At 46.0% G+C, this 26101-nt stretch overlaps 1 protein-coding gene and 1 long non-coding RNA gene across 8 annotated transcripts in view; one reads left to right on the top strand and one right to left on the bottom strand.

The window, feature by feature from the left end:
• Window positions 1–1222: 1222 nt before the first annotated feature.
• Window positions 1223–7574, bottom strand: LOC309347333. 2 transcript variants are annotated; one of them, XR_014158908.1, is made up of 3 exons: window positions 7560–7574; window positions 6610–6876; window positions 1223–5620 (listed from the first exon to the last, which is right to left on the bottom strand). It is a non-coding gene; the product is annotated as an uncharacterized lncRNA (long non-coding RNA). The 2 variants fall into 2 exon arrangements; XR_014158909.1 differs by lacking the exon at window positions 7560–7574 and having other exon boundaries at window positions 6610–7118.
• A 145-nt stretch (window positions 7575–7719) lies between these two features.
• Window positions 7720–26101, top strand: part of PMFBP1 (polyamine modulated factor 1 binding protein 1) — an 84242-nt gene continuing 65860 nt past the window's right edge. For 3 of the 6 annotated variants that reach the window (XM_081871768.1, XM_081871767.1, XM_081871764.1), the window contains exons 1-3: window positions 7795–7855; window positions 8051–8181; window positions 21104–21238. In XM_081871768.1, coding sequence (XP_081727894.1) covers window positions 7819–7855; window positions 8051–8181; window positions 21104–21238 — 303 coding nt within the window. In that variant the 5' untranslated portion in view covers window positions 7795–7818. Of the gene's footprint in view, window positions 7856–8050; window positions 8182–21103; window positions 21239–26101 lie in introns of all 6 variants that reach the window. The other 3 variants (XM_081871765.1, XM_081871770.1, XM_081871766.1) reach the window with 3 other exon arrangements.

Genomic DNA, 26101 nt, shown 5'->3' with positions numbered 1-26101 from the left:
CCATTTCCCGTCTTTGATCAGTGAGACCAATGGAGAAGAGATGAGGATGCTTATGAATAACTTCCACATGAAGCCGGGAAAGGGAAGGGCTGCTGGCAGCATCACCAGGGAGCTCTCTGTTTGACTCCAAGGGGCTCTTGTTCCAACACCAGCTTTTGCTCCCTCCTTGTCAGACAGCAGAAAGATTAAAGCTGCCTTTTTGATTTAACAGCACCTCTTGTGACAGGCCAGGAGAGGAAGGAGCCTCTGAAGCATTGGGGTGGGGGGTGGGGAGCAAGGAAAGATCAATGGGATCCAGATGGATGTGACAGGAATTATGAGACTAGGTCTCTAAATGAGTTTGTACTTTTTCCTGGACCTGCAAAGTAGATGCTGACCCTGCCAGTATAGCCAGTCTCTCATTCCTGTTTCAGGGAAGATGGCATGCCCCCTCACCCTGATCCAGGCACTTGTGTGGGGAGGGGTAAAAGAGGTACTTCTATCATTTCTTACTGGAATACTTGGTCTGATATTGGAGAGAGAGAAATTATTTTGCCAGACATGGTGAAGCATGGATGGTGATGGTCAAAAGGCAAACATTTCCAATATAGCCATGAACTGCTGAGAACCGCAGCCTGGCAGATCTCTGCCCTCAGTTTCTCTTCACTCTTGGCCATAGTTTGACTCTAGCGGTTTAATTGAAGCCCACACACCATCTCACCCCCCACAAGAAAGACATTACGAGCAATATGGATAATTCTTAATTTGTTTTTTGCTCGCTGATATGCTCTTAACAAACATATATTTAGCTTATACATGGTCAGCTTTATGTGCTTAGCGAAAATAAAGGGAGCAGGCATCCCACCCACCATTGCAGCCAGTGTGTTTTGACTATATGCGATCTTGGCTTCAGGTGCTATCCATAGAATGTTTAGAGGCTTTGCAAGGAGTGGATACTTTGAACAATGGCAATTCCAGACACTTCTGCAGCACTAATATTCTTGCATCATCAAAAACCTGACTTTTCTTTCCAACATCTGGCCCTAGTATGTTGCCTACTTCTGAAATACGGACTGTTAGTAGTATAATAGTGCAGGAGCACAAACAGTGCTCTATTCCATTATCATGGTTACTGGCAACTAGAGAGTATCCTCTGTGCATGCGGAAAACTCCTTTTCCTCCTACCATGGAGCAACCTCTGCTTGAGTGATGGAAGGGGAAGGATATCAAGAGGCTGTTCAGCTTTCAACACATAGTCTAAATTTATTTATTTAGACTATTTCTATGCCAGCCAATGTATATATAAATATTTCTTAAGCAATATATAGGAAACTAAAACAAACAAAAAAGTTACAAAAATGCATAATAAAACCATTAATGCAAATTACAAATAAATACTGATGTAAATTCCTTCTTCTGACACACTTCCTCACTCAGCACCTCTCAGCCCCCTGGCTTTTACCCAGGACTCCACCCATCTACCCAGGCCCCAAACAAACTCTCAAATCACCCCCAATATCTGACAACAAAGAAGGTTTCTGGGACCTGCTGACATCATCCTCGCCTCTCTCTCTAGGCTTGCTTTTATGGGCAGGCACCAAGGCTGAGGCACCTTCCTCAGGCTGTCCACACCAGCAGGTTTGAAACTGGTTGTATGCAGTGCAGTGGATCGAGTGCTGAATGTGACAGAGCTGTAGACAACATGAGGAAGCCTTCATCCCTGCCTATGAAAGCAAGCCCAGCGATGGGGCACTAAAGCAGCTGGAAGAAGATAAGGGGTGTGCGGAGGCTGGAGAAAGATATTGCACCCTACAATAACTATTAGGAAGTCCTGGCAACTTCCTTCTCAGCACGGGGTAAAGAGGGGAGGGGAACAAAAGGAGTTGTTTGACTTAAGAGTGCACACACGTGTGCACACACACATGTGCACACTGTAGCGGGGAATTCTCAAAATAAGCATTGCCTACAGTGCTGGGGGTTGCTTTTTGTTTTACTTGTATTTCTTGTCATTTGCAACATGGGCATGACCAGGATTTTTGTTAGGAGGGGCAGAACCTCTGCTATGTATTTTTTATTGTTTTTTATTGCTTGGGGGCAGCTGCCCCTCCCTGCCCCCCCCCGGCTATGCCCATGATTTGTAATAACCTGTGGAGTTTATTCTGTCATCATGGAGACTGGAGTCTTCCATTCCTTTCTGCTGAGTCTCAAAGGAGCAGAGATGACCAAAGCTCTGCTACTGCTGTGATGGGGCATGGGATGCCCAGCGGTAGAGCCAGCTGTGTTCCTTGCTTAGCTTCCAAGGGAAAGGCTCTTAGCCTTCAAGCAAAAGAAGAGAAGATATCCTGGGCAATGCAGTTTGCCTTTGCCAGCTGAACAAGCAAGAGAAATGAAGCTTGATTTGGTTCTGGCTTCTGCCCTGCGGCTTGTTGGGCTTCAGTGTCTGGATGCAGCCTCTCGCCTCCTCCCCACCACCTTAGAGCTCAGGGGAGCATGACTGTCTGCGTAGCTCAAGCATTGCTGCTCTTTTTAAACGACCAAAATCCATTGGAATCTAAATTCTTGAATGATGCTTCACTTGTGCCTTCAAGAGCTGCCCCAAATGAAAATGGTGATGATGTTCTAGACAGACTCTCCGGAGGGAGCACCATGATGAGAGCCACTCAAAGGTGTCTGGGGCAAGGGCTTGGTGTGTACATGGAGCAGGGGATAAGAGCTGAGTGGATGCTCATGCCAGAAGGGCCTCCTGGGTCTTCTCATGGAGTCAGCTTGAGTAGCTGCCCATCTCGCCTTGGAAATGCTTTCTCACTTTGTTCAGAATTGGCAGTGATCTGATGGCTGAAACTCCCTGTGTGTCCAGTGACTCCACGGAATCCAGGAGGGATGCTCTGTGAGCATTGTTGGGCTGTCCTGTCTTGGGGTGCGAGCTGTCCTGGACAGAAATTCCCTTAAGAAATTCCCTCAAGAGAGCTTGCCCCTTCTCCTCAAGAGCTCCAAGAGCCAGGCTGCCAGAAGACCCATCAATGGACCCTCTTATGTCCAGTCGAAGCCAAGGAGTCTGCCCCCTGTGGATGCTGCTGTCCCTCCTCCCAAGAGGCCTTCTCTGTGCACTCCCTTCTTAGGAAGCTGCATTCAGCCATTCCCATCCAGCCACTTAGCAATAAAGCAGACAGAAATTCAAGTTTCAGGCCTAGCAAAGTGACTCTGCCCATCTGTGCCCCACCCCCCCCATTTAGAATACAGCAAGGCAAAAATTGAAACTGCTGTTGGTGAGGCGATAGCAACATGCATATTTGATTTTTATGCTGGATGTAAATTGCTGAATAAGGCAATGGCATAAAGGGAGGCTGTGGCTTCCTGCCTGTCATGGGCAGCCAGCGACAGCAGAACAAAAGCTCTGGCCATTAGAAACACAGCAGAGAGGCACATTATATAAATGACTTTGCCTTCCTCACCCTCTGCTCCCCACTGGGGCAGATAGGACAGAACTGGGGCACCGGATTCTTGTATGTATTTCCTGCGTGAATGCCCACCCGCCTTTTTTTTTTTTTTTAGACTTAGCCCTGACAAGTTGGTTGGGTTGAGAGGCCAGGAATTGGCCCCACAGTGAGTACGGCAGCTGAACTCAGGATTGTACCAGGTGCCTCCAATGGCATAAGGCTCCAAGACTCTGTTTTCCTGGCACTGTCAAAGGCAGGGCTCTGCTAAACAGACGAGGGCAGTTAATGTACTTGTTATGATCCCCAAAAGCGCATGGTTGCTTCAGTGCAACTGGGAGCAGTTTGGTTGTTTTGCAATTGAATTTGTAGTTACAGAGCAGTTCTGGGGCACATATCCTTCCTTAGAAAGCCAGTCCCAGGAGAGGAGTTGGGTCCCCTGCAACAGAATGCCAGATGTGAAAGACGTACAGGTGCAGGAGACACCTGAAATTCTACTGCTTGCCAGAGGAGAATGCCGCTCTTAATCCTGATGGGAACTTTTCTGCCTCCCTGAACTGGTGCCCAGCCCCAAGTTAGGTTGTGGTTTTTTTGCTGCTAAGTAGCTAAACTGAGATGTTGTGTGTAAGAAATGGAAAGTGACAGGATATGACCAAGGCATTGGAAATCAATCCAGACTAAATGCGCTTCTTAACTATAAGTGAATAGTTGAAAACAATCCTCTTTTATAGCCGTGGAGATAAATACTCTGTTTTTATTAGGAAAAAATGGCTTTGGACTGAATAAAGTCATTTGATTAACTAGTCAAAGCAGATGGTTTATTGATGTTTCAGGAAAGAGTTTACAAGGTCTGTTGAAAAAAGAGACCCAGCTATGAATTAACAAATGACCCTGCCGTGGGGGACATTGACAGTTCACTGTAATAGATTTATGGGCTTCAACTTGGTGTTTTGTCCACATCTGGTTTATTATGATAAAATGTTGAGGCTTGACTAACCTATACCCTTCTTGCAATCTACTATATCGACCCTTGAACTCTAGGACTCTGAGCAAAGCTGGGCATTAAAATCCAAATTTGTCTTAATCCAGCAGGATCAGTTTCTGTGTTGTAGTTTATTTTTAGTGTCCATGTATATACACACTGCACAGTGGAAGGGTAGATTACATTGGCTTGTGCCCAAGCTATTTATATCTTATGGCAGTGGATTTAAAGTTTAAGAGATGAGATCCCAGATGATTTGTGTGATCTCCAGGAATTCAGCTGTGCCCCTAGAGACCTGGGGCATGGATTTCTTGGAGACTGGCTTTGAGTTTCTCAGCATTGCCACTGACAGGCAGCTATTCAGGGCCAGGCAAGAGGCTGAGGGCTGGAGCTCAGGGACAGAGTAGAAGATCCAGGTTGGTCCTCTTCCCTGAAGGAACAGAAAGGGGCTCTTGGGAGCAGTGGCGCACCAGAGTTGATGCTGCAGGCAGGGTAGGACAGCTGTTATGTTTCCATTGCACCCTCTGCAACTTCCACAACAGATACTCTGGGTATAAGAATGTAAGAGCAGTTGTATGGGATGAGACAAAAGGTCCACCTAGCCCACTACCCTGTTCTGACAGCAACAGCCACCTAGGTGCCTCCAGGCAGCAGGGTTTGAGGGCAAAGCTGTCTTCTTTGCACTGCCAAATCTTTTAGGGCAGATCTCTTAACTTCTCAGCCCTTCAGTACCAGAAGCAACCATGCTTCAGTATGATGGAGGGGGAAAGCTGTGTCACATTGCCACAATAATTCATAGCAACTGTACAGCCCCTTGGCTGTGCTGCTACTGCTGCTGCCTGTGACACACTCTCCCTTCTTCACCCCCATCCCATTTCATACCCTAAGAGTTCTTTTTTCTTTCCATCTGGGATGGGGCCCAAAGAGGAGAGGAGGCAGGAGCCATGGAAATGGAATATATATCTCCTGTGGGAAGCTATGAGAGGAGGAAGCCAGCAAGGGACTCGTATGTGTTAATTTGCCCATGTTGTGAGCTCTGCTAACCACTATCTGAATGTAGCTGAAGATGACAAAGTGATGAATGGAAGTCGAAGGCATCTTTTATTGCCTCCACCAGGCTTGTGGGCTATATATGCACTTTCTACTTTTTCATAACAGGTCTGGTGGGCAGTTGGCTGCTGGAATTCCGGGTTGTTCTGCAGCCGCTTCTCTCCTGTAATAAGATCTGCAGAAATAATTTAAAAGAGCTGAAAGGCAATTTAGAGCCCTCTTTCCTCCCTCCCTCCGCCCCAACATACAATAGGAGCTCGCCAGGTACCCTCCAGATGAACTAAGCTGCCTCCTAAAATACTTCTTTCCCCTATTTCTGTAATTTATTAACTGCCTACAATTTTATTTACTGGGGGGATTAACTGAGAACAGTTGCTGTCCAAGCTTCCCCTCAGTCTCTTTTGTGTCCTTTCTCTCTCCTCTGTTCCAGAAGAGTCAGTCACTGTCTGAGCTTCTGCTCTGAAAAAAGATTTTCCTGTTTCTCATCCTCTGAACCAGCCACATGCAGAGGATTTGATTTCTACCCAGCCCCACTCACTTAACAGCATTTGGCCTTCCTTGGCTTGGTGAGATTCCAGGCGAGCTTGTTGCACTGCACTGAAGAGCATACACAACTCTGGTTCCTTCAGGCCACATGCCAACTGTTGTGCCCTCCAAGCACAGCATCACATGTTCTGTGGCACAATACAGCTGAAGGTGAGGAAGGTAAAGCAGAAGGCAGCTTGGCAGGGAAGACTTGGCATTGTTGTCAGGAGGGCCCAGGACCTAGACTATCAGCATGGCAGTAAGCAATGGGTAGCAAATTTAATGTAGAGAGTTTGCCTATTATGGGATGTAGAGCTGCACATACAAAATTGGTTCCTGCATGTGCTGCTCCTTCAGCTGAAGTGAATGGGTTCAGTGCTACTCAACCTGCTTCTACACTAGGCTTTGGGAATCTTTGGATGCTGCTAAACTACAATTCCTTTCAGCCCCAGCAAGCATGGCCAATATCTAGGGATGATGTGAGTTGTAATTCAGCAACATCTGGAGGGCCAGAGTTCTCCCCCACACCTGCTCTACATTGTCCAAGAGCACTAAACCAGCTCTCTCCTGCTAGCTATAGAGATTTAACCTGCTTCAGTAGGGCTGACTAAACTTGTCAGACTACAAATCCCATCATACCTGTTCATTGGTCATGCTTGCTGGGGTTGGTAGCAGCTGGTCATATTGCTGCTGGTGCTTATAGTCATGATGACTGTGTCTAGGACCTCTAGGATCAGAGGTGTGGTGCCTCTGAAGGGCAAGGTCTGAATGCAATATTATCTCCACCACTTGGTAATCCCTGTGAAAAGCAAACTGCCTCAATTTGTAGAGGAAGAACCTGGTTCTCCTCAATGCTAGTGGCTAGCCTCATCCTCTTCCATGGTTCAGGGAGGTAGCTGTGTTGGTCTGATGCAATTGAAATAAATAAGTAATTATTTTTTTTAAAAAAATTGTCCAGTAGCACCTTAGTCTTATCCTCTTTTAATGCCATCAGCATTTGCATCCATGACTGCCAAGGAGATGTCCGGCTGCTTTGCGGTTTCCCAGAAGCAACAGCTTGGCCACTCTGGGGACACTGAGACTGCTGAGCAAGAGGCACCAGTGCAGAGAAAGAAAGTGGGCCCACGTTTTCCTTCTTCTCTCATATTTGGACTGTTGCAGGAGGGGGGTTGTGATTAAATAAATTTGACTGCGGGTGGACTTAGGATGAATAGGAGGAAGCGCCGCCCTCCGCAAAACCCACACCCCGCTGCCTTCACTGGGGCGGGACACCCACCCACATGAAAAGAGGAGGCGGAGTTCCAACCTCGCTGCTAGGCTTGGCATCTCAATGGAGCCTCCATGGCCAATGGCAGTCTACTTCCACACAACATTCGCGGCCGGATCATCCTGCCCGCCTGGCGGCGGCTTTACCGTAAGAGCCCAGCAGGCGCTAGAGCAGCGGGAGCTGAAGACCCCCAGAAAGGCCCGGTGCCTGTGTGTGCCCCCCGCGGGGCTGGAGTCCGCATTCACGGGCGCAGTGCCTCTACCGCGCGGTCGCCATGGTGACCGGCGGCCGCTCTCCCGTCTGCCGAGCTTGCCTGCAATACCTCGTTCCTTATTGGCCGAAGGGAGAAGCAAAAGCCAATCGCCTAAGCCGCTTTCGGCCTTCCAGGTGCCAGCAAGGTAGAGCGACTCCAGCTCGGAGAGGTCCGTTGCTCGGCTCTCCGCCCCAGGCAGCGGTGATTGGGTTCTGACGGGGGAGAAGGCGGGCCCAGATCCGGCACTCCATCGCCGTTGGCTGAGCGGCGTGCCCATCACTCAGTGGGCGGGGAGAAGGACTAGCGGCGGCCCCGTTTGAAGCAGGAGATGGAGATGGAGGCGCCGGAGCGCGAAGAGGCCTGCGGTGAGGAGGCCGTAGCAGGGAACGCGCCCCTTGCCCCTCAGAGAAAGCCCCTCCCCTAAAGGCATCCCTCGCGGACCCCTCCCATCCCCCGCCTCGTGTCCACCGGGGAACAAGGGCGGGGTCTGGAGGAGGAGGAGGCGCCCCCACCCTCGGCTCTCCCCGTCTCCCGGTTCTGATGGCCGCCTTTCTCCCCAGCAGAATGCCTGGGCCGCCCTCCGGCCTCTCGTGCCCTGAAGCGTCTCTCTGGAGAGCTCCGCACCCTCTACCAAGAGCGCCTGCGCTGCGTGGGAATCCAGCTGGAGGAGAATCCGGAAGGCGCTCGCAAGGTATTTCCCCTCTTTCCCTTAATTAGGTCTCCCTTTGTACTAGGAGGTGTCCCCCCAGCAACATCCTGTCCCCTCCTGCTAGGGTACTGCTGGCTCGCCCTCCACTGCCCAAAGGGAGTGGGCGCCCGACACACACATACAGGGCAGGATTTAGGTTTGATGAGCCCTAAGCTACTGAAGATAATGGGGCCCTTTCTATGTCCAGCTGTCCTTTGTCAACAACAAATTGTTGCTGTTAGAAATGAGCAAACCAGTGATATTTTAGGGAGCAGGCTAGCAAGCGTGGCCCATTTCTTACATCATAGGAGCCTACAAAACACAAAACACTGTTGCTGTATGTAGATTTTATTTGTTTTTTTATCATATATTTTGGAAATGTACATCCAGGTTTTTTTCCTTTAAATTTTTTGGTGGGCCCCAAGAGACCGGGGTCCTAAGCTATAGCTTGTTTAGCTTACGCATAAATACAGCACTGCACACGTACCCCCGTGACTGGTATGCCTGCAAAACTAGTGGCTGGTTTCTTCAGTGGTTGTAACTGTTTGCTATTTATCCCACAGCTTTATCAAGTTTGCAAGGTGTATCTGGGCCATCAGCTGCCAGACATGTTGGCACCATTGAGTTCTTGGGTGATCAACCCGCTTAGCCTCTTGGCTATCTTCTTTCTGTTTGCATCCAAAATTAGATTGTGGTTGTGCACCTGTGGAAGCAGACTGGGAAATCCACGTGGGCCTGGCATTTTCTTGCAATGTTTTTCACAGCTGCTCTATTTCATGGAGGAAAAATGAGGCCTACAGGCTCACCAGGTGTCCCTGGGGATCACGTCTAAGGCCCCTTGGAAACTTACCAGGGTTAGGGTTGAGGACACAGGTGGGTTGTTATGCTGATCATGTGCTGTGTTGCTGGAAAGTAAAGGGGCTGTATCTGGATGACTGAATCAAGCTCTCCAAGGAGTCTTGTTTTTGAAGGAGGACAAAGTCTAGAACTGACTGTTCCAGATAATGGATGCAGCTCTGCTCAGGTACTTCTGCCTTTGTGGACTGTTTCTGACAGGCTACTCTGTGTGGTGGAGATGCACAACAGCACATTGGCTGACAAATGGTATCTGAGTGCAGCAAGCATAATAATAATTGATAATAATTTTCCCCAAGCCATGAGCAACCCTATAGCCAGGCCCCTTGATCCACTTCTTTCAGGAGTTCTGCCACTGAGTGCTGACAGGGCAGCTAGAACTTTCCACAAGAGCTCAGACTTCCTTCTGAGTTGTCTAGCTTGGCACACATAATTACCCAGATGCCATTTTTGGCACTTTTTATATATTAGAAAGTGGGAAATGGAAAGAGATAATAAAGGTAGCTATATTTGGTCCATAAGTAAAATTTTATTTGAGCAGCCAAAATGTCACAAAATAACGTGCAAGTTTCCAGGTCTCTAGAACACTTCTTCAGGCTGGATGCCAAGCAGTACACTAAACAGGATATACCAAGAGCTCTGGCCAAAAGTTTCAATACAAGGAATAATTCCTACTCGAGAGTAGAGAAGAAAAACGTGTATATTCTGCTAAGAATACCAGTGTTAAACTAATAGTAAATTTAAACACGACGTATAAGTGTGATAGTTTTAAAATGATAGTAAATTTAAACACAACGTTTAAGTACAGAAATAGTGTAGTTTCAAATATGCAATGATATAGTATAAAGGTACATAAAATACCCGTACACAACAATAGTTTTATACAAGTCTCAATGGCAGTCAAAAAGAGTCCATATTATATAAAGTCAGACTTTATATAATATGGACTCATTCTGACTTTATATAATATGAACTCTTTTTGACTGCCATTGAGACTTGTATAAAACTATTGTTGTGTACTGGTATTTTATGTACCTTTATACTATATCATTACATATTTGAAACTACACTATTTCTGTACTTAAACGTTGTGTTTAAATTTACTATCATTTTAAAACTATCGCACTTATACGTCGTGTTTAAATTTACTATTAGTTTAACACTGGTATTCTTAGCAGAATATACACGTTTTTCTTCTCTACTCTCGAGTAGGAATTATTCCTTGTATTGAAACTTTTGGCCAGAGCTCTTGGTATATCCTGTTTAGTGTACTTTCAACAAGAACTCCAATTTCTTTAACGATTACTATGGCCAAATGGGCTGAGACTTTTTCGTATTCCGTGGATGCCAAGCAGAACAGGGTGGAGGCAAAGAAAAGCTGGGTTAATGTTGTAGCACTTAAAAAAAAAAAATATTAAGCTTTACATAACAAATTTCAATTTAAACAATTCATTCACCTTCACGTTTAGGATTCTCTGAATGTTGTAGCACATTTAGTCAAAGTCTTCTAAAGTGATATGCACAACGTAAGAAGTAGAATATAGTATAATGCAAGCCTCAAAAGAGTGCAGCTTTAATATTGCTAGGAATTATTAAGAATGAGAATAGGCAAAGTTACAACACTTTCATAAACAATGGAGAAAAAATACAACTAAGGATAGGATTGTTAATACTCCATCATTTTAGACAACACATATAGGTATTAATAACAACTATTAACTACATAAGAAGAGCAAAAGATCCTGGAACTGACAGCCAGTTCTGCTCTCAGCCTCATTCCACCTCCTGGTGAGGCCTCCATTCTGCAAATATGGGATTTTTGTATTCTGCATGGCTCATGTGCTTCCTCTGCCACTAGTAGGAGTGATAATCACATGGTGAGTTGACTCAAGTGCTGCCTTCACCCCACCAATACAGCTGTAAACAGCTGCCTGCCATTATGGACTTGCTCAGCAAAGGAGAGTCAAGAAAGGGTCAATGTCTCTGTCATGTTTATGCCAGTGTGGTGCTGCTGACCAAAGCAAAATTTAGGTAATATTTATGTGGCAGTGGGCCCAATCTTCTTCTGGCATTGGATGCAGTTGTAGTTAGTGCTGAAAACTGGGCAGTGTGGGTATCTCTGGCAAATATTGTAGTGCTGGCCGTGTGATTATGCTGGCCTGTAAAGAGAAGGATGCTCCTTGGACATGGTCATAGTTTCTCTCATTTATCCCCCTTGCATATGAGGTTTTGTAACTTCATGTTGCTGTGTTTTAAGGAAAGGCTTGGGTCCCATTGCAGATTGTTTGTGCTCATGAGTTCTTATGATCTCGCTGAGCATCCAGACTCCCAAGTGGCTCCTGAGCAGGGTGCTGGAAGGTGAGGGATCCTAGAGTCTCTGGCTGGGTGACCATTGACATCTGCATGTACCTCGAACCCTCTTCATCACTCTTTCTGTGTAAAGTAGAAACCTTATCCTTCTGCTTTCTTTTGTTCAGATAGGGAATATTCCTGGCAAATAATGACCAGTGTAGAAGCTAACTAGCCCATTTCTGAAAAATAAGGTGGCCTTGTATGAAGGGCATATTATTTGTGTTGGCTTTGGTGGTCTTGGGGTGCAAAAATATTGAGAGGTTTTGCTCTGTGCCTGCATGGCAGCCATCAGCCTGTATTGAATTCTACAAATAGCATACGTGAAAGGTCTTGGAGATGGGGAGACTGCCCGTTCCCTCCCCCGCTGGTATTTTTAGCTGGATGAGAGAATTAGAGTGCTGGTGCGCTCTTGTCCAGGGTTCCTACTCACCCTTCATTCAAGCAGAGTAAATGCAATCTCCAATACCGTTCTTAAAAAAAAATCTCTGAAGAGCCAGAGCACTGGAGGGCTTCAAATGAGCTGTGGAATAGAAGCAGTTCATTAGACACTTAGTTTCTATCTTTGGAAACTAAAAGCCTAGAACAAAACAGGAGGCATTTCATCCTCTGCCAGATCGGATGAGAAAATGTAGAGGGGGTAGTGGTTGTCAGATGAAAGATAGGGAGGGAGGCTGCATGAAAGTGGAACTACCCCCAGTGAGAGTCAAAACATTGCCACTTTAGAGCAGGGTGTGTTCCTGAGAATGGGGAGCAAAAGCCAGCCCCTGCTACACGTGTGCCTTGAATATTGTGTCTTCTGGAAGATCATTTGGGGAGCTGCTGCAATGATGAAAAAGGGCTGTGCTTGGCTTGCCCGTGCCTTGGCCGGGGGCTCCCTTTTTCCAGGAAGATGCCTCTGCTGTATGGAGGGGTATAACCCTAATGGCTGGTTGTATGCCATTAAAAGGTATTGTACACTCATAAAAGAATGACATTTTGATCAATGCTGTTATAAGAATTACTGTCTTGACACAGGAAAGATTTCCTGTTGCAAGTTTAAAAATATGCATTTAAAAGCTTTTTATTGAATACCTTTGCAGCATCCCTGAGAAATCAGCCGTTTTGGTGTGAGGTTGCTCTGAAGTGCTCCTTGGTGTAGCCGGGGTGCAAAGCTGCTCTTTGTGATTGGAAAGAAGAAGGGCTTTTGGGCTCAATTATTGCAGAGGCAGAGGGGGAAACTCCTTAGGCACATATCCTACAAAATCAAAATTTGCTACTTTAAAAAAAGAAAAAAGAAAAAGCACGTACTTAGTTTTATTTTTTTACTTTTGGACAGTTACTCCACCAGCCCTCTTTTCCACTTTTGGGCCTGGAAACTGATCAAGAGTGCATTTGCTAAGGTGCGTGGACTCAAGCACCTCTCCATCACATCCTCCTGCTGCTTAATTGTAGATGTCACATGTAGTTTGATCTTGTCTTTGCAGGTAAAAGCTTTACCTGTTGAAGGGGTCTTGATTCCAGTTGGCCTCTCAAATGTGTTTGTCAAACCCCTTCACAACTGAGTCATTGCAATAACTATCCTGGCAGTGCTGTGTCAATCCAAGGATTTTGTATAGATGCCTGTTGAGACTCCAGCCCAGAGTGTATGCGAAGGAACATACTCCAGAGAGAGAGAGAGAGAGAGAGAGAGAGAGAGAGAGAGCGCCTGTGGCAATTGACCTTCACTGTATAACTGATCCTGCCTAACAAGCAACCTGTTGAGTGACTGAACGGTGGGGACTTGTGTCATGGCAGGGACAGCCTGGATCCAGCTGAGTAACAGCCACAGGAGCCTAGAGCTTGGAGAACACAACACAAGCCCTGGGAAATCTGGGCTCCTGCTCTGAACTGGCATTGGTTCTTCTGAGTTCTGGAGTGAGCTAACGCACAGAATGTCTTTTGTCATCCCTTTGTTTCCTGTTGATCCCCTGCCCCCAGCCAGATGCCAGCAGCTCCTTTTTTTCATTATGTTGTCCTCTGTGCAGGTGCACTTAGGAGTGTTGTGTTGGTTTGAGGGACTCATCCTTTGGGCTGCTTTGCAGCTGTTGTGTTTAGGCCTTACAGGGGGAAAAACGCATCACGTTCAGAACAGAGGCCGGCCTTTGTTTTGTTAGTGGGATGCATCCTGATTTTAACAGCAAAAGGGATGCACAAGAGTAGGGAGTGGAACTCTAAGCCTGGCCTTGCAAAGCCTCCTTCTTTTGTCTGGTCTTATTGTTTAGTTTGTCTGTTGGGGGTTGACCCATGACAGAGTCTTTTCAGTGGTGGTTCCCCATTTGTGAAATGCCCTGTCAGCGGTGCTTGTATTTACCACCAAATTTTAAAAGCCCAGTGACAAGCCCCACTTGCCAAGAAACAATCAGGAGTGCACTTTACGTTTTCCAATAGTTCCACAGCTAATGTCATAGTGGATGAGTGTGACTTGGGGCGGAAAAGGCCTAGGAGGCAAAACGAGAACTGCTGCTGCACTTAATGAGTGCCCCACCACCAGGAGGGCCAGAGATTCCCCACAGTTGGTCTTTCTTTGTGGGAATTGTTGCAAGTAAAAAGTGTGTGCACAAAGATGCTGCTACTGAGGCAGCTTTGATTATTTCCTGCAAAGCTCCACAGAAGTCTATTTTTTTTCTTAGCTAGTTTTGGGATCTCTGTTAGGAAAGTGCTGAAAGATTTCCTCTTCCACCACCCCACCTTTCTCTAAACTGGCTTTGGCAGGTGTTTATTTGTGTGAATACTTGGTTGGGAAAAGAGATTCCTTGGGAGGGTTTGCTATTGCTGTTTTACTGTTGCTGTTTTGGAGAACATAAAGACATTCTGGCAGCTTTGTGTGAACACATATTTCTTTTCTTTTTTAAATTTGAAAATTTGTAGAGGATTTTGTTAAATAGCCTATTGATGATAGCCCTGTCTTCAGTGTCCACACATTGTAGGATTCTTATCTGTGGTGTCAATGTACTGCCCACCCCCTGCATTTCTAAGTCTAAGCATATAATACTACTTCCAACTAATACTTCTAACTCTGCAAAGTTAGTCTATAAAGATAAACTGTTGTGGAGCAGAAGACAATGGATATTCACAAATTATTTTGGTGAGCAGCAGGATCGAAATGTACTGGATGCCGTGAAAGCTTTTCATTTCTTGAATTACTGTTTTTATGTAGCAATTTCTCAACCAGTTTATCTTGGAATCGCTAGAATGTGGAAGGCCCACCAAGGTCTGGCTTGTGTAACCTGTTTTCTGTAGAGACATGTTTATTGGCAAATATTGTTTTTGTCCTCCTCCTTCCAACCAAGTCTGATCTTGGTGGATTGTTTACTAATGTTGCATGCTGTAGCTACAAGAGGGCTGTAACTCGATGGCAGAGCACACAAAGCTGTGCACGCTGAAGGTTCCAGGTTCCGTCCCCAGCAGCATCTCCAGGAAGGACTGGGAAGCTGAGAACCTCTGGGAAGCTGCTGCTGGTCACTAGAGAAAATATTGAGCTGGATGGACTGACTCAGAAAAATAGTTTGCTGATATTACAAACTGTTTGACTGAGGGGTGTTGCTTCCTGTGGCGCATACATGTATATTCCTTTTGTTCTGTCAATTTATTTTCAAAATTGTTTTGCAGGCTTTGGACATACTACTAAAACCTGTCCAGAGGGGGCAGCAGACAAGGAAAATAGAGATCCAGAATACTGGTTGGGTCTCTTTTGAACCTTCTTTTTGTCTGCATTGGGGCAAAATTCAGCCTCTATTATTTGGTGGAAAGTAACAAGGGTGATGAGGGAAGGCTGGAGCTCAGTGGCAGAGCACACCATTGGTCATGTTGACTGGGGCTGATGGGGAACTGGAGTCCAATAACATCTGCAGAAAGAGGCCACAGGTCTCTCACCCTTGCCCTTTCTATCAAACATTTACTATAACCACAAGAAAACAAACAATAAAAAACCCAGTGATACAATCCCAACAAGATGGAGATATTGTTTGTGGGTGGTTTGCCTGCCCAAGGATGTGATATTCAGCCTGTTCTGGCCTGATCTGTGTGTCTGATAAATATCAGGAGTGCAGTTAGAACTTGCATATCCAGCTTTGACTTGGGAAGCACAGCTATTCTCAGTAGCTCTGAGTACTTTTCACAAGCTTTGGTTTGTGGCCTCCTACAGCCCCTTTGCACCGTTCCCTCCAGTCATCCAGGCTCTGGAAATCTCAAAACAGTATTATTGTAATGTGTTATTGTTGAGGCTGTCTTTGGAGACAATTTGGAAACTGTGGCTACTTCAGAACACAACTGCTGACCTGGGCTGGGTGACAACATTCTCTCTCTCTCTCTCCCTCCCTCCCTCCCTCCCTCCAAAAAAACGTTAAGACAGTCCCACTAGCTCTCAGTTAATTACTGAGCTCAATTCAAGGTGCAGGGCCTTTTTTCTTAAATTCAGAAGGGTTCTTCTTATGCTCCTGTGGCTTTGAAATTTCTGAAGAGCTCCATTGTTTGGCCACTGATGGGCATTCCAGGCTGATTTGATCTTTCCGTAGAAGATTACTTGGATTAATGAGATCAGTCAGGCTCAGAGACTCAGCTGCAGTTGGACTGACGATCAAGCTGGAGGTGTGTTAGCCAGGCATAGAGCTCTGTACTGCCAGCACATTACTTCCGTTGCCAAGAAGTTGTTGTCTCTTTTACACACGCAGAGTGAAACCTCTGGTTTCTGAAAAGGAAGGCTAGAATAGTATTAGTGTGTTGTCCCACATTCTGCTTGCACAGCTGCCCATAGCTCCAAAGGCTGTCAGGAAGATCTCTGTGCCCTAGTTAGAGAAACTGCAATAAGCCGTACTCTTCTGACACTCTTGGCAAGTGGCTGTCGCAGTCCCTCGTAGTTTTAACAAGCTGCAGATGTTTGGTGGGCAATGCTGCTTTTGGTTCTTGAGAGAGGAGGTCTTGAAGTTCTGGCTCTGGGTGTTGCTACTCTTTAATGCTGATGGTTCTGGTGTCTCCCTCTGACCCTCTTCTTTTTTGGCCCTCTTTCTCAGCAGCACATCAGCCTCGGTTCCCTCTCCCTCCCCACTCCCTTGCTCACAACACACAGACTCTCCCTCTCATGTCCTTTTCTCCTCCTCACTGAATTCATCTTTGGCTTCCTTAGTGAAAACTGTGTTGTTCTTCTCCTGTTTTTGTATTAATCTGCCTCTGTAGCTGGAATTTTGCAGCAGCTCATCCAGTGGCTGGGCTAACAGGATCCAGTATACTTAGTTTTATCACTCTTGCATGTGGTGCCAATATCTTGCTTCACAAGTAGATTTCAGAAGCTGGTGCTCTGTGGACTCTTGCTCAGCCCCCAGTATGCAAAACACTGGAACTATCTGCATCCCTTTGAGTCTGGTTTTGGTCACTGATGGGTGCTGGGGAGAGGGGGCCCTGCAGATTTTCCAGTTCAGCTTCCTTCTAGATTGGCTGCCACAGATCCCTCCCTAATGCACACCCCCTCTCATTTGTGGGTTTATTTATTTGTTTCATTTTTAGAAGGTATGGGCTGCCCTTCAGTGTAATATTTCCAGGATATCTTTCAAATAAAAAGAAAAACAAATACATAAACACCAAAACCATTAAATCAAAGGGCATCTGATAAAAGCAATGTAAAATAGCCACAATGATTTGTTAAAAGATCTATGGAAGCAAATAGATTTCCATCTGGTGCCAAAATGACATTGAAGTTGGTGTAGAGTGAGCTGCCTTATAGGACAGCGGTGTCACCACCAAGGAGTCCCTCCCTCTTTACCCTGTCCTCATCATCCTCTGCATGGAGCCCTTTCTGCCCCGCCCCCTCTTTCTCTTCCGGAGAAAGTGGAGCAATTGCAGTGTCTTTATGTAGAATCATGGCTGTACCATTTTAGTTTGTGGGGTGGAGTGCAGAGGTGGATGCTCAGATCTACAGAGTGCAAAGTCTTTTGCTCCACCCCTTGTTGACCGCCCAGTAGCCTGGCTTGGACTTGTCTGTGCTGATGACAGTCTAGGCTGCATTTCACATTTACACTGTAATTAATTACTGGTAGTTAATTATTTTTAATATTTCTATTCCACCTTTCCTCCAAGGAGCTCCAGGTTACTTAAAGGGTTCCCCCTCTTACAACAACTTTGTGCTGCAGGTTAGGCAGTGGAAGAGCCAGGATTTGAATTTGGGCCCGTCCAGTCCAAGTCTACTATGTCACATCATAAATTATAGAGTTTGAAGCATCCCTGTTGTTTACGACTTACATATGAGTACTAATGCCTGGGAATTCCTAGGGATTCCCCTTCAGTTTCTTGGAGTTCAAGGTTCCATATCCAGCTTGTTCATGACTTTCATTTGCATGCCAGAAGGATCTCTCCCTCCCTCAATTCTTTTGGGGAAGCTGCACAAGTCCAGGAAGAACAGCCCTCTCCATTCCCTCTGGTGTGCTTACTGCAATTCTGGCACTCTTGTTCCCAGACAGTTTCCTTTAACAGTCTGCCCTAACTCTGCAGCTCTGGATTCTGTATGGGAGAGGGGGAGGCCTTTCTCTTCCCACCCTCCCACATCCAAAGTATCTGGGGACACTTTGCATCTCTTTCCAGAGATTTTGACATGATTATTGTCATAGGGAACCTGAAGCCATGGAAGTTAGCCCCAAAGTTTGCAATACTCAAGGGACTCTTGTGAGTCTTAGTCCTCCGAGCCTGAGGTTTTCCTCCCCACCCCCTAAAAACACCTCCTTTTAACATCCCTGGGGGCATATGTGGAGTTTCTGCTGAAGCCAAGAGTAGCTTTGCTTTGCATGGGTAATTAACTGGATCATGTAACAGACAAAAAATGTTTTTCCTGTACTGCGGTAATAATAAATCTGTTGCTACTTCTGGCCTGCTGTGTTTTGACCATAGTTGGAGATGTCTAATGACCGAGTGATTTTTCTCCCACAAAGTTCAAATAACAACAAAGAACCTGCTTCATTCCAATAGGACTGGCAGGCAAGAATAAGAAACTGCCAATGCCTCCATAGGATACAAGTGAGGAGCTGCATCTTTTTCTCAGAGTTTGGAACTGTTGAAAGATGTGGCAAAGTTCAGGATTCTCCAGTCATGCCTAACCTGTGGCAGAGGCTTTGCATAGATTTCCCCATAGGCCAGATTCTCCCCAATGCCAGCTCATGGTGCTCAGGTGCTTCAGCACTCCCTTGCAGATTAAAAAACACACATGTAATATTGTGATCTGTCATGGGCCGTCAGTAGCACTGATTGAAGGTTTGGATAAAAAGGTGGCAATGTTGGAACCTTTTTAGTTTGGAAAAAAAGCTTGAGTTAAGGGAAGATATGAAGGAAGTATATTGAATTATATATTTGATAAAATGAAAAAGATGGATTTCACTTTCAGCAAAGGCCATTCAGTGAAGCTGAATGTTGGGAAATTCAGGACAGACAAAAGGAACTACTTTTTCACACAGCACATAGTTAAATGATGGAATTCCTTGATATAGGATGTAGTGATGATTGCCACCAACTTGAATTAGACAACCTCCTGGAGGACTTATCCAGTACTTATCCTACTAGCCATGATGGCTGTGTATTAATTACCTTCAGTGCCAGAGGCAGTATGCTGGGAATCGCAAGTGGGCAGAGGTCCTGCTTTTGGAGTTCCCATTGGGCCATCTGGTTGGGCCCTGGGAGAACAAGATGCTAGACCAGATGGGCCTTTAACCTGATCCAGCAGGTCTTCTCTTATGGGAACATACATTGATGCTGAATGTGTGGGGTGTCAATTATGTATTTATATTTATCAGTAAGAGACACGAAGGAGTACTCTTGGGGAGGTGGGCAACTGTCAAGGGGGCTCTACAAAATGGAGTATAGAAGCAGGGTCGCATCTTCTTCCTGCCATTTCTGTCTGTGATGAGACAAGTAGCTATGGCTTCTAACACCACAAATATTTGGCTGGCAGGAAAGGTGAAGTTACAGATAGGTAGCCGTGTTGGTCTGCCATAGTCAAAAACTGGAAGGAATTTGTTTTGTTTTGAGGAAAGGTGAAGACAGTGAGGGAGAGTTGTGGCTAGACAAGAAATGGTTCTGTGGAGGCTGTTTTCCATTGTACTTTAGCCTGTCTTCCAAATCACATGTTTGCTTATGCACCTGAACTCGTATGGCATCAACTGCATCAGTATTCCTCATTTTTTTGAAGGTGTAACTTTCCTTGCTCACGCACTATAGCTTTGCTCAAGTGACCTTCTACACATATCCTATCTGTACATTAGCACTGCTTAGGAATGTGTTTGTCTCTTCTGTCTAAAAATACCCAGCTGGTAGGATTCACGATCCATGAAGGCTAATTGAAACAATTTCTCTTCAGGTTTTGGCAGGTGATGCATGCATCTTAAGCATTAATATCTATAAACTGAATAGTTAATGAATCTAGGCTCTAATAATGAATTAGAAACACTGAAATTATCAGGATGTGGAGGAGAATTTTCAGTCACGTTTGCTTATTAAAAGCTTGCTACTTAATAAGCTAATCACTTTATTTGACCCCAAAGGAGTAGCTTGGTTGATTAGGAACAGGTTTCCGTGTGCCAAAACTTTACCAGTGAAGACTTCTGGGTGAACTCCTTCATTTTTGGTAGCTACTGGGAAGCACAGTTTTGTTGCCTTCCTTTTCCTGCTCCCAGCAGCTAGAAGGGAGAGGTGGCTGCCTATCTTGGCAAATGGTGGCACAAGTGAACTTGCAAACCCACCAGATGAGCTGGCCCTGGCTTTGTCTCATGGCAGCATGGATTTGGTCCCTTCTGCTGTTCTCCAGCAGGGAGTTGGGCAGGGCAACTGCCTCTTTGAAGGGCTAAGAGGGACATCCTGGGAATGGAGACATGAGTTTGGGACATTTGTGGCTTGGTGCTGGGCCGAAAAGCTCAATGTTGTGATTAAGTCCCTGTACTGTCGAAGACTATTGGTTCTGTGAGGTGACACCCCTGATGGTTTAAGATTGAGAGGTTCTGGAAAGAGCAGCCAGAACCCTCTCTCCATTTATTGCCTCTTCCTCCCGCCTACCTGCTGCCATTCCCACATATCCTTCTCTCAGAAAAGAAAAAACAAAACAAATTCCTTCCAGTAGCACCTTAAAGACCAACTAAGTCAGTTCTTGGTATGAGCTTTCGTGTGCATGCACACTTCTTCAGATACACACGCATGCACACGAAAGCTCATACCAAGAACTGACTTAGTTGGTCTTTAAGGTGCTACTGGAAGGAATTTGTTTTGTTTTGACTATGGCAGACCAACACGGCTACCTATCTGTATCAGAAAAGAAAGACACACTTGAGTTGAAAGAGATGTTCTGGCTGCAAAGTTCTGCATAGGCTGCCTGAAGACAGTGGCTTCCTAAGGTTACTAAGTGATTCCGGTATGCAGAAGGCCAGACCCAACTGTTTCCTGCAAAAAGTAGCCCCAGCTGCTTCCTGCAAAGGCAAACAAGACCTGGATAGGAAGGCCCTTTTCTGAAGTTTGGTTTCTCCCCCGCCCCTCCAGGTAGACTAGGAACATACTCAACTCCACGTTCTGGGTCTTGATGGTGGGGTCTGTCATTGTTGCCAGCTGGTTTCTGAGCCAAGCCACTTTCTCGGAAAATGCCCTCTGGGGTAGACCCAGTCTGCTCTCCTTGTTTCCTAATTCTCAACACTGAGTTGGGTGTCTGAGGCTCTACTTTTTCTCTCTTCTCCATGTGCAGATGGAGGTGAGGCTTCTACAGTCCTACATCATAGATCTGAGTGACCAGAACACCATCTTGATTCAGACAGTGGAGGAGCTGGAGAACCAAATGCTTGACCTCATGAAACTGGCTGCAGCTGAGGACAAAGTTCAGGTATGTGTAGGGGCTGGATGAGGGGGTCACAGTCCTGGGTTCCAGGGCACGAATTTCCTTGCTGATAGCTGTGGGTCTGCCTGTTTAAGGTAGAGACAGGATGCCCAACTCCATTCACTCTGAAAGAGGCACTTCTACATTAACTGAAGTTGCAGCACCGTGTTAACCACAGAAAAACCTTTGTGTCATATATTAATGCCTTCTGAGTTAACTTCCTGTTTCTTTTAGCACCCCTGGTGGCCTTTTCTCTTCTCTTCATCACTGTAGGCCTTTCAACTCCCATCTTTATTAGCCCTCCCTTGAAATTGTTGATCTTCTAGCAGAAATATGTACGGGTTTGTTAAATCATTCAATTTACCAGAGGCTATTAGAGGGTAGCCAAAATAAATCTAATTTATTTATTTTAAATATATATTATGGAGGAGGCCAGAAATTACAGGCTCCTTAGCCCATTGTATAAGTTGGTGGAACGCACAATTAAAACTTGAATGATTAAACATTTAAAACAGCCCCTCCCTCAATGTGGTACCCCCCAGATCTTTTCAGAGAACTGCTTGCATCATCCCTGAGCACTAAATAAGCTAGATAGGGCTGATGCAAGTTGTAGTTAGAAACATCCAGAGGGCACCAGGTTAAGGAAGCCCAGAACAGAAAATACAAGCCTTTTGGAGGAAGAGTTATGGGGGGTTTGCCAAGGGGAATCTTGCCTTTCTGGAGTTCTTTGAGAGGGTTGGTACACAGAGAGATCCCAGTAAACTTTTTGTGTTTGGACCTCCAAGTGGCTTTTGGCAGACTCCATCCCCAGAGGCTTCAAGTCCTGGAATAAGAGAACAGGCCTTGCTTTGCTATCAGTAACTACTTAGAGAGACAGCATAGGAATAAAAGGACAGTTTCTGCAGTAGAGGCAAGGAGGGAGTGGGGTCACCTGAGGACCTGTTTTGGAACCTGGCTATGTCACTGAGTCACAAGTGAACTGGAGGCTGGAGTGAGTGGTGAGATGACCAGTTTGGCAGATGACTCCAAACTACTTCAGGAGGGTAAAGACTTGCACAAATTACAAACAACTCCAAAGGGAGTGCCTGCCAGCTAAGCAGAGGTGCCATTTAGTGTAAGTCAACCTGAATTTCTGTTTATTGGGGGAAAATAATCCTTAATGATCATATAAGACCCCAATAGGGTATTAAAGTGGGGTCTTAAAATGACTTTCTAAGGAAGTATTGGGACTGGAATGATGTAAAGTTCAGTGCAAAATCCAGTTCTGTATGTAGCTGGGGTGGGTGGGAAAGGATAATTCCAAGCTGGGGCTTGGAAAGGAGGTGTCCAAGGAGCTTAACGGCTTTATGTTCATCTCTGGCACTGCTGCAGTTGTGCACCTTTCTGGTTGTCCCTTCTCAAAAGCATGCAGTAGAGCAGGAAAAGGGCAACCTGAGTGATCAGGAGGTTAGAGCACCTTCTGTATGAGGTGCAATTAAAGCCTTTAATGGTTTTTAGATTAGAAAAGAAAGAGCTTAATAGAAGTTCATTGAATTATGCATCATGTGCAGAACATGGAACAGAGAGGAGTTTTTCTCCCTTTCTTATTAGAACTTGGGGCCCACCAATGAAAGGATTAACAGGATTATGTCTTTACACAATGCAGTTCACTTGTGGAATTCCTGAGATGGGGTGCTGTGGTAGATGCTGGTTTTTTCCTGGCTTGAAAAGTGGATTCAGCAAAGTCTTGGAGTTGAATTCTCTGGATGCTGTTCAACTAAAGTTTACTCAGTATTGACCTGTTGAAATTAATGGATCAAATTTACCATAGTCATGTTCCTTAATTTCAGTGGGTTTACTCTGAGTCAAGCTTAGATGAATACTACCACCCCCCCTCTACAGCTCTTGGTGATTGCAGCTCCATGTTCAGAGGCAACATACCTCCAAGTACTCATTGCTAGAGAAAAGAAGGAGGAGGACCTCCTCTGTTTGTGGGTTGCTGGAAGTGCCTGCAGGATGGTAGGCTTGGGAAGACTTGCCTTATTCTCACATCCAGCAAGCTGTGCTTCTCTAACAACTCTGCTTTGTCTCTTCAGCTCATTGCACATGCCCTTTTCCTCTCTTGTCCCATCAGTTACTGTGCTTTTCCCCTTTCAGTTTCCTTGCCTTTCCTCCCAACCAACCCACTGCAGAAATCATTTTCTGTCCCACTAGCATTCTGGAATCGACCTCAAACCTACAGTAACCTCCCTGGTTTTCCTTTTCCCTCTCTTTTCACAGGTTCTTCTGAATCTCTCTACATCTTTTCCCTGTTTCAGTGGGTCTTTCTAAACCCCCTTCTCTTGTTCTACAGGTCTTTTGGCAAGCCTCCTCCCTCATTTCTCTTTCTTCCGGTAGCTGTCAACTCATGGGGGGAGGCATAGAAATTAGCAGGTTAACCTTTTCACATCATGAAGATGAGTCACTTGTACATCAAATTACAGCTCCGATGACCAATGGAAAAGCTGGAAACCCTGCTCTTTCCTCACCAGACAGGACTCTCTCTCCTTAGAGCTCTCAATTTCCACCCTTTCTCCCCCCCCCTTTTTTTTTTTTTTTTTTTTTTTTTTTGCTCTCTGTCCTCCACTCCACCTTACCCCTCCTCCTCTTCCTCTTTCCTGAGTTTGGCAACAAAGGCAGCTTCCCCTTTCCCAGCACTTAACCTGGTGCAGGAATCTCTGCCCCAGTTGAATAGAACCACTGGCTTTTTCTCTGCTACATGCCCTTAGGCAGAAAAAAGGGCAGCCTGTAGATGGGTCTGTGTGTGTTGGCCCCACAGATTGGACTGTGAATGAGAGGACCCATGGGCCAGTCTTCCCATCTCCCTCTCTTGGAGAATCTTGTCCCTTACTGCAGCAAGTGGCTGTTGCCTGATTCATAAGGTTGGGAGAAATGCGAATCCAGGTTGCAGGGTGAGAGGGGCCAGCAGGGTGTTCCTGCTCTTCCCAAAGCTTTGGAGTGCTAGGTAGACCATAACAGATGGTAAACAGAAAACTGAGCTAAGAAGAAAAAGTGGGAAAGAAAACTCAAATTTGTTGATTGCATATATGACAGAGATATTGTTTAATTGCATGCGTGCGCACACACACACACTATGGCCAAACACATACTGACAAAGTCTTCATCGGTAGCCTTGTGTCCTTTAAAAACATAATAGCTGGACAATTTGATAACTGCTTATTGGAGGAGGACCAAACCCTCAACTGCAACCATTTGTTATGTGTAGGAGTTCTGAATGAACACTTCAGCCCCCTGCTGACGTCCTTTATTCTATGCATTCCTGGTTATTTGTGCTGCTGATGGTATAGGCTTATCTACCTGACCCTGCTTTCAATATCTTTGTGCCTGCAAAAGTTTTGGGGTGGACATACAGCTTCTTTTCCAGACAGTTCATGCCCCGTGTCTTCCTGGTGAAATCCTGCTTTTGTTGCACTATAACACAGGGGTGTATCCAGATGCCAGTAATGCAGCAACCCTGAGGAAGTGTTGCAGAACAACCAAAGTAGAATGATGTGTGGTTGGCCCTATATAAATCCACCACTGTTAGGCTATTATTGTGTCAATGACATGTTGCATAACACAGCTGCAAAAAAACTCATCAGTCTGGGGTTCCAAAACTGTTCCTCAGCAGTCACCTAGAGTTGCCCCATTCTCTTTCCATGGCTCTGGAGAAAGGAGTGTGGGACAAGGGCTTTTAGCTTCCTTGGGTGTCTGCTGTCTCCTTCCTATCCCACACTGCCGCAAGGGTAAGGGCAACTCCTGACAGGCTTGGAAAGTGCCTTGTTTGTTGTTGTTGGTGTGTGTGTGTGTGTGTGTGTGTGTGTGTGTGTGTGTGTGTGTTAATGGTGTAGGATGGTCAATAGTGGTGCATGGCCATGCGCTCAAAGAACCTTAATGTTAACAGGTACTCTCAAATTAGTCATCTAGCAGAAAACATCTTCAATCCTTCCTTTAGGGTTTGTGCAGGTATTAATTTGGCCTAAAGCCACAGAATTCCCCCTTCTTTCATGCATTTTAAGCCTCCCTATGCTCAGGAAGATTCTGTTTTCTCTAAGACAAGGGCAATCTTGTACTTGTTTTCCGCTTTAAATAGTTCATTGTTTCCTAACCAAACTGTGGGGTCCATCAAAAGCTGGAAAGTGGGCAAAGGGCAGTTCTTGCTGCTCTGCCTACTGAGGCCCCTTCAGTCAGTTCTGGCTTTCTCTTCAAATGAGTGGTTCTGTTGGTGAGTCAAAAGTTCCCCAGCATCTCGACTTGCACCTGCCCAGGACCCTGCTTGGCCTGGCCTGCAGACAACCATTTGCCCACTCTCTCCCAGGTAGGCAGCACTGGGTGAGCTCTTCTCTCTTCCCTTCTGTGCTTCGCTTTGCCTGCTGGCACAATCCAGGATGTGGGGAGAGGCTGCACAGAGCTCCCTGGATTCCCAGAGCTATAGAGACACCTGCTGGGCAGTGCTGGGAGTGGCAGCAGGTGGCTGGAGCTGTATGTGCATGCCTGGCTCTTGCTTGGGCCTCCATCAGCTGGGCTTGTTTCTTTTGCCAAATGCCCACTTGAACCTATGACGGTGAGGGCAACGGCTTCTGAATGGCAGCTGGCAAGAGAGCCTTCCTAACTCTGATTTGCAAGGTGTTGGCAGCAAACTCTGCTTTGTTCTGTCACAGATGTCTGCTGGGATGGGTGGACCTTCAACCCAGTCTGGCCTGGCAAGTCCTGTGGCCAGCTCTCCCAGCCCTGCTCTGCCCTGTCAGCCCTGCCCTGAGGAAGCCTCTTTCCTAGTATGTGCTCTCCGTAGCTCTTTGGGTTTCAACTGCAGGACCAGGGGCTCATGGGGGGGGGGTCAGCTTCTCAGTA

The sequence above is a fragment of the Podarcis erhardii genome (assembly GCF_964252035.2).
Source record: "Podarcis erhardii genome assembly, chromosome: 7".
Taxonomy (NCBI): domain Eukaryota; kingdom Metazoa; phylum Chordata; class Lepidosauria; order Squamata; family Lacertidae; genus Podarcis; species Podarcis erhardii.
This window is presented reverse-complemented; position numbering and strand designations above follow the sequence as displayed.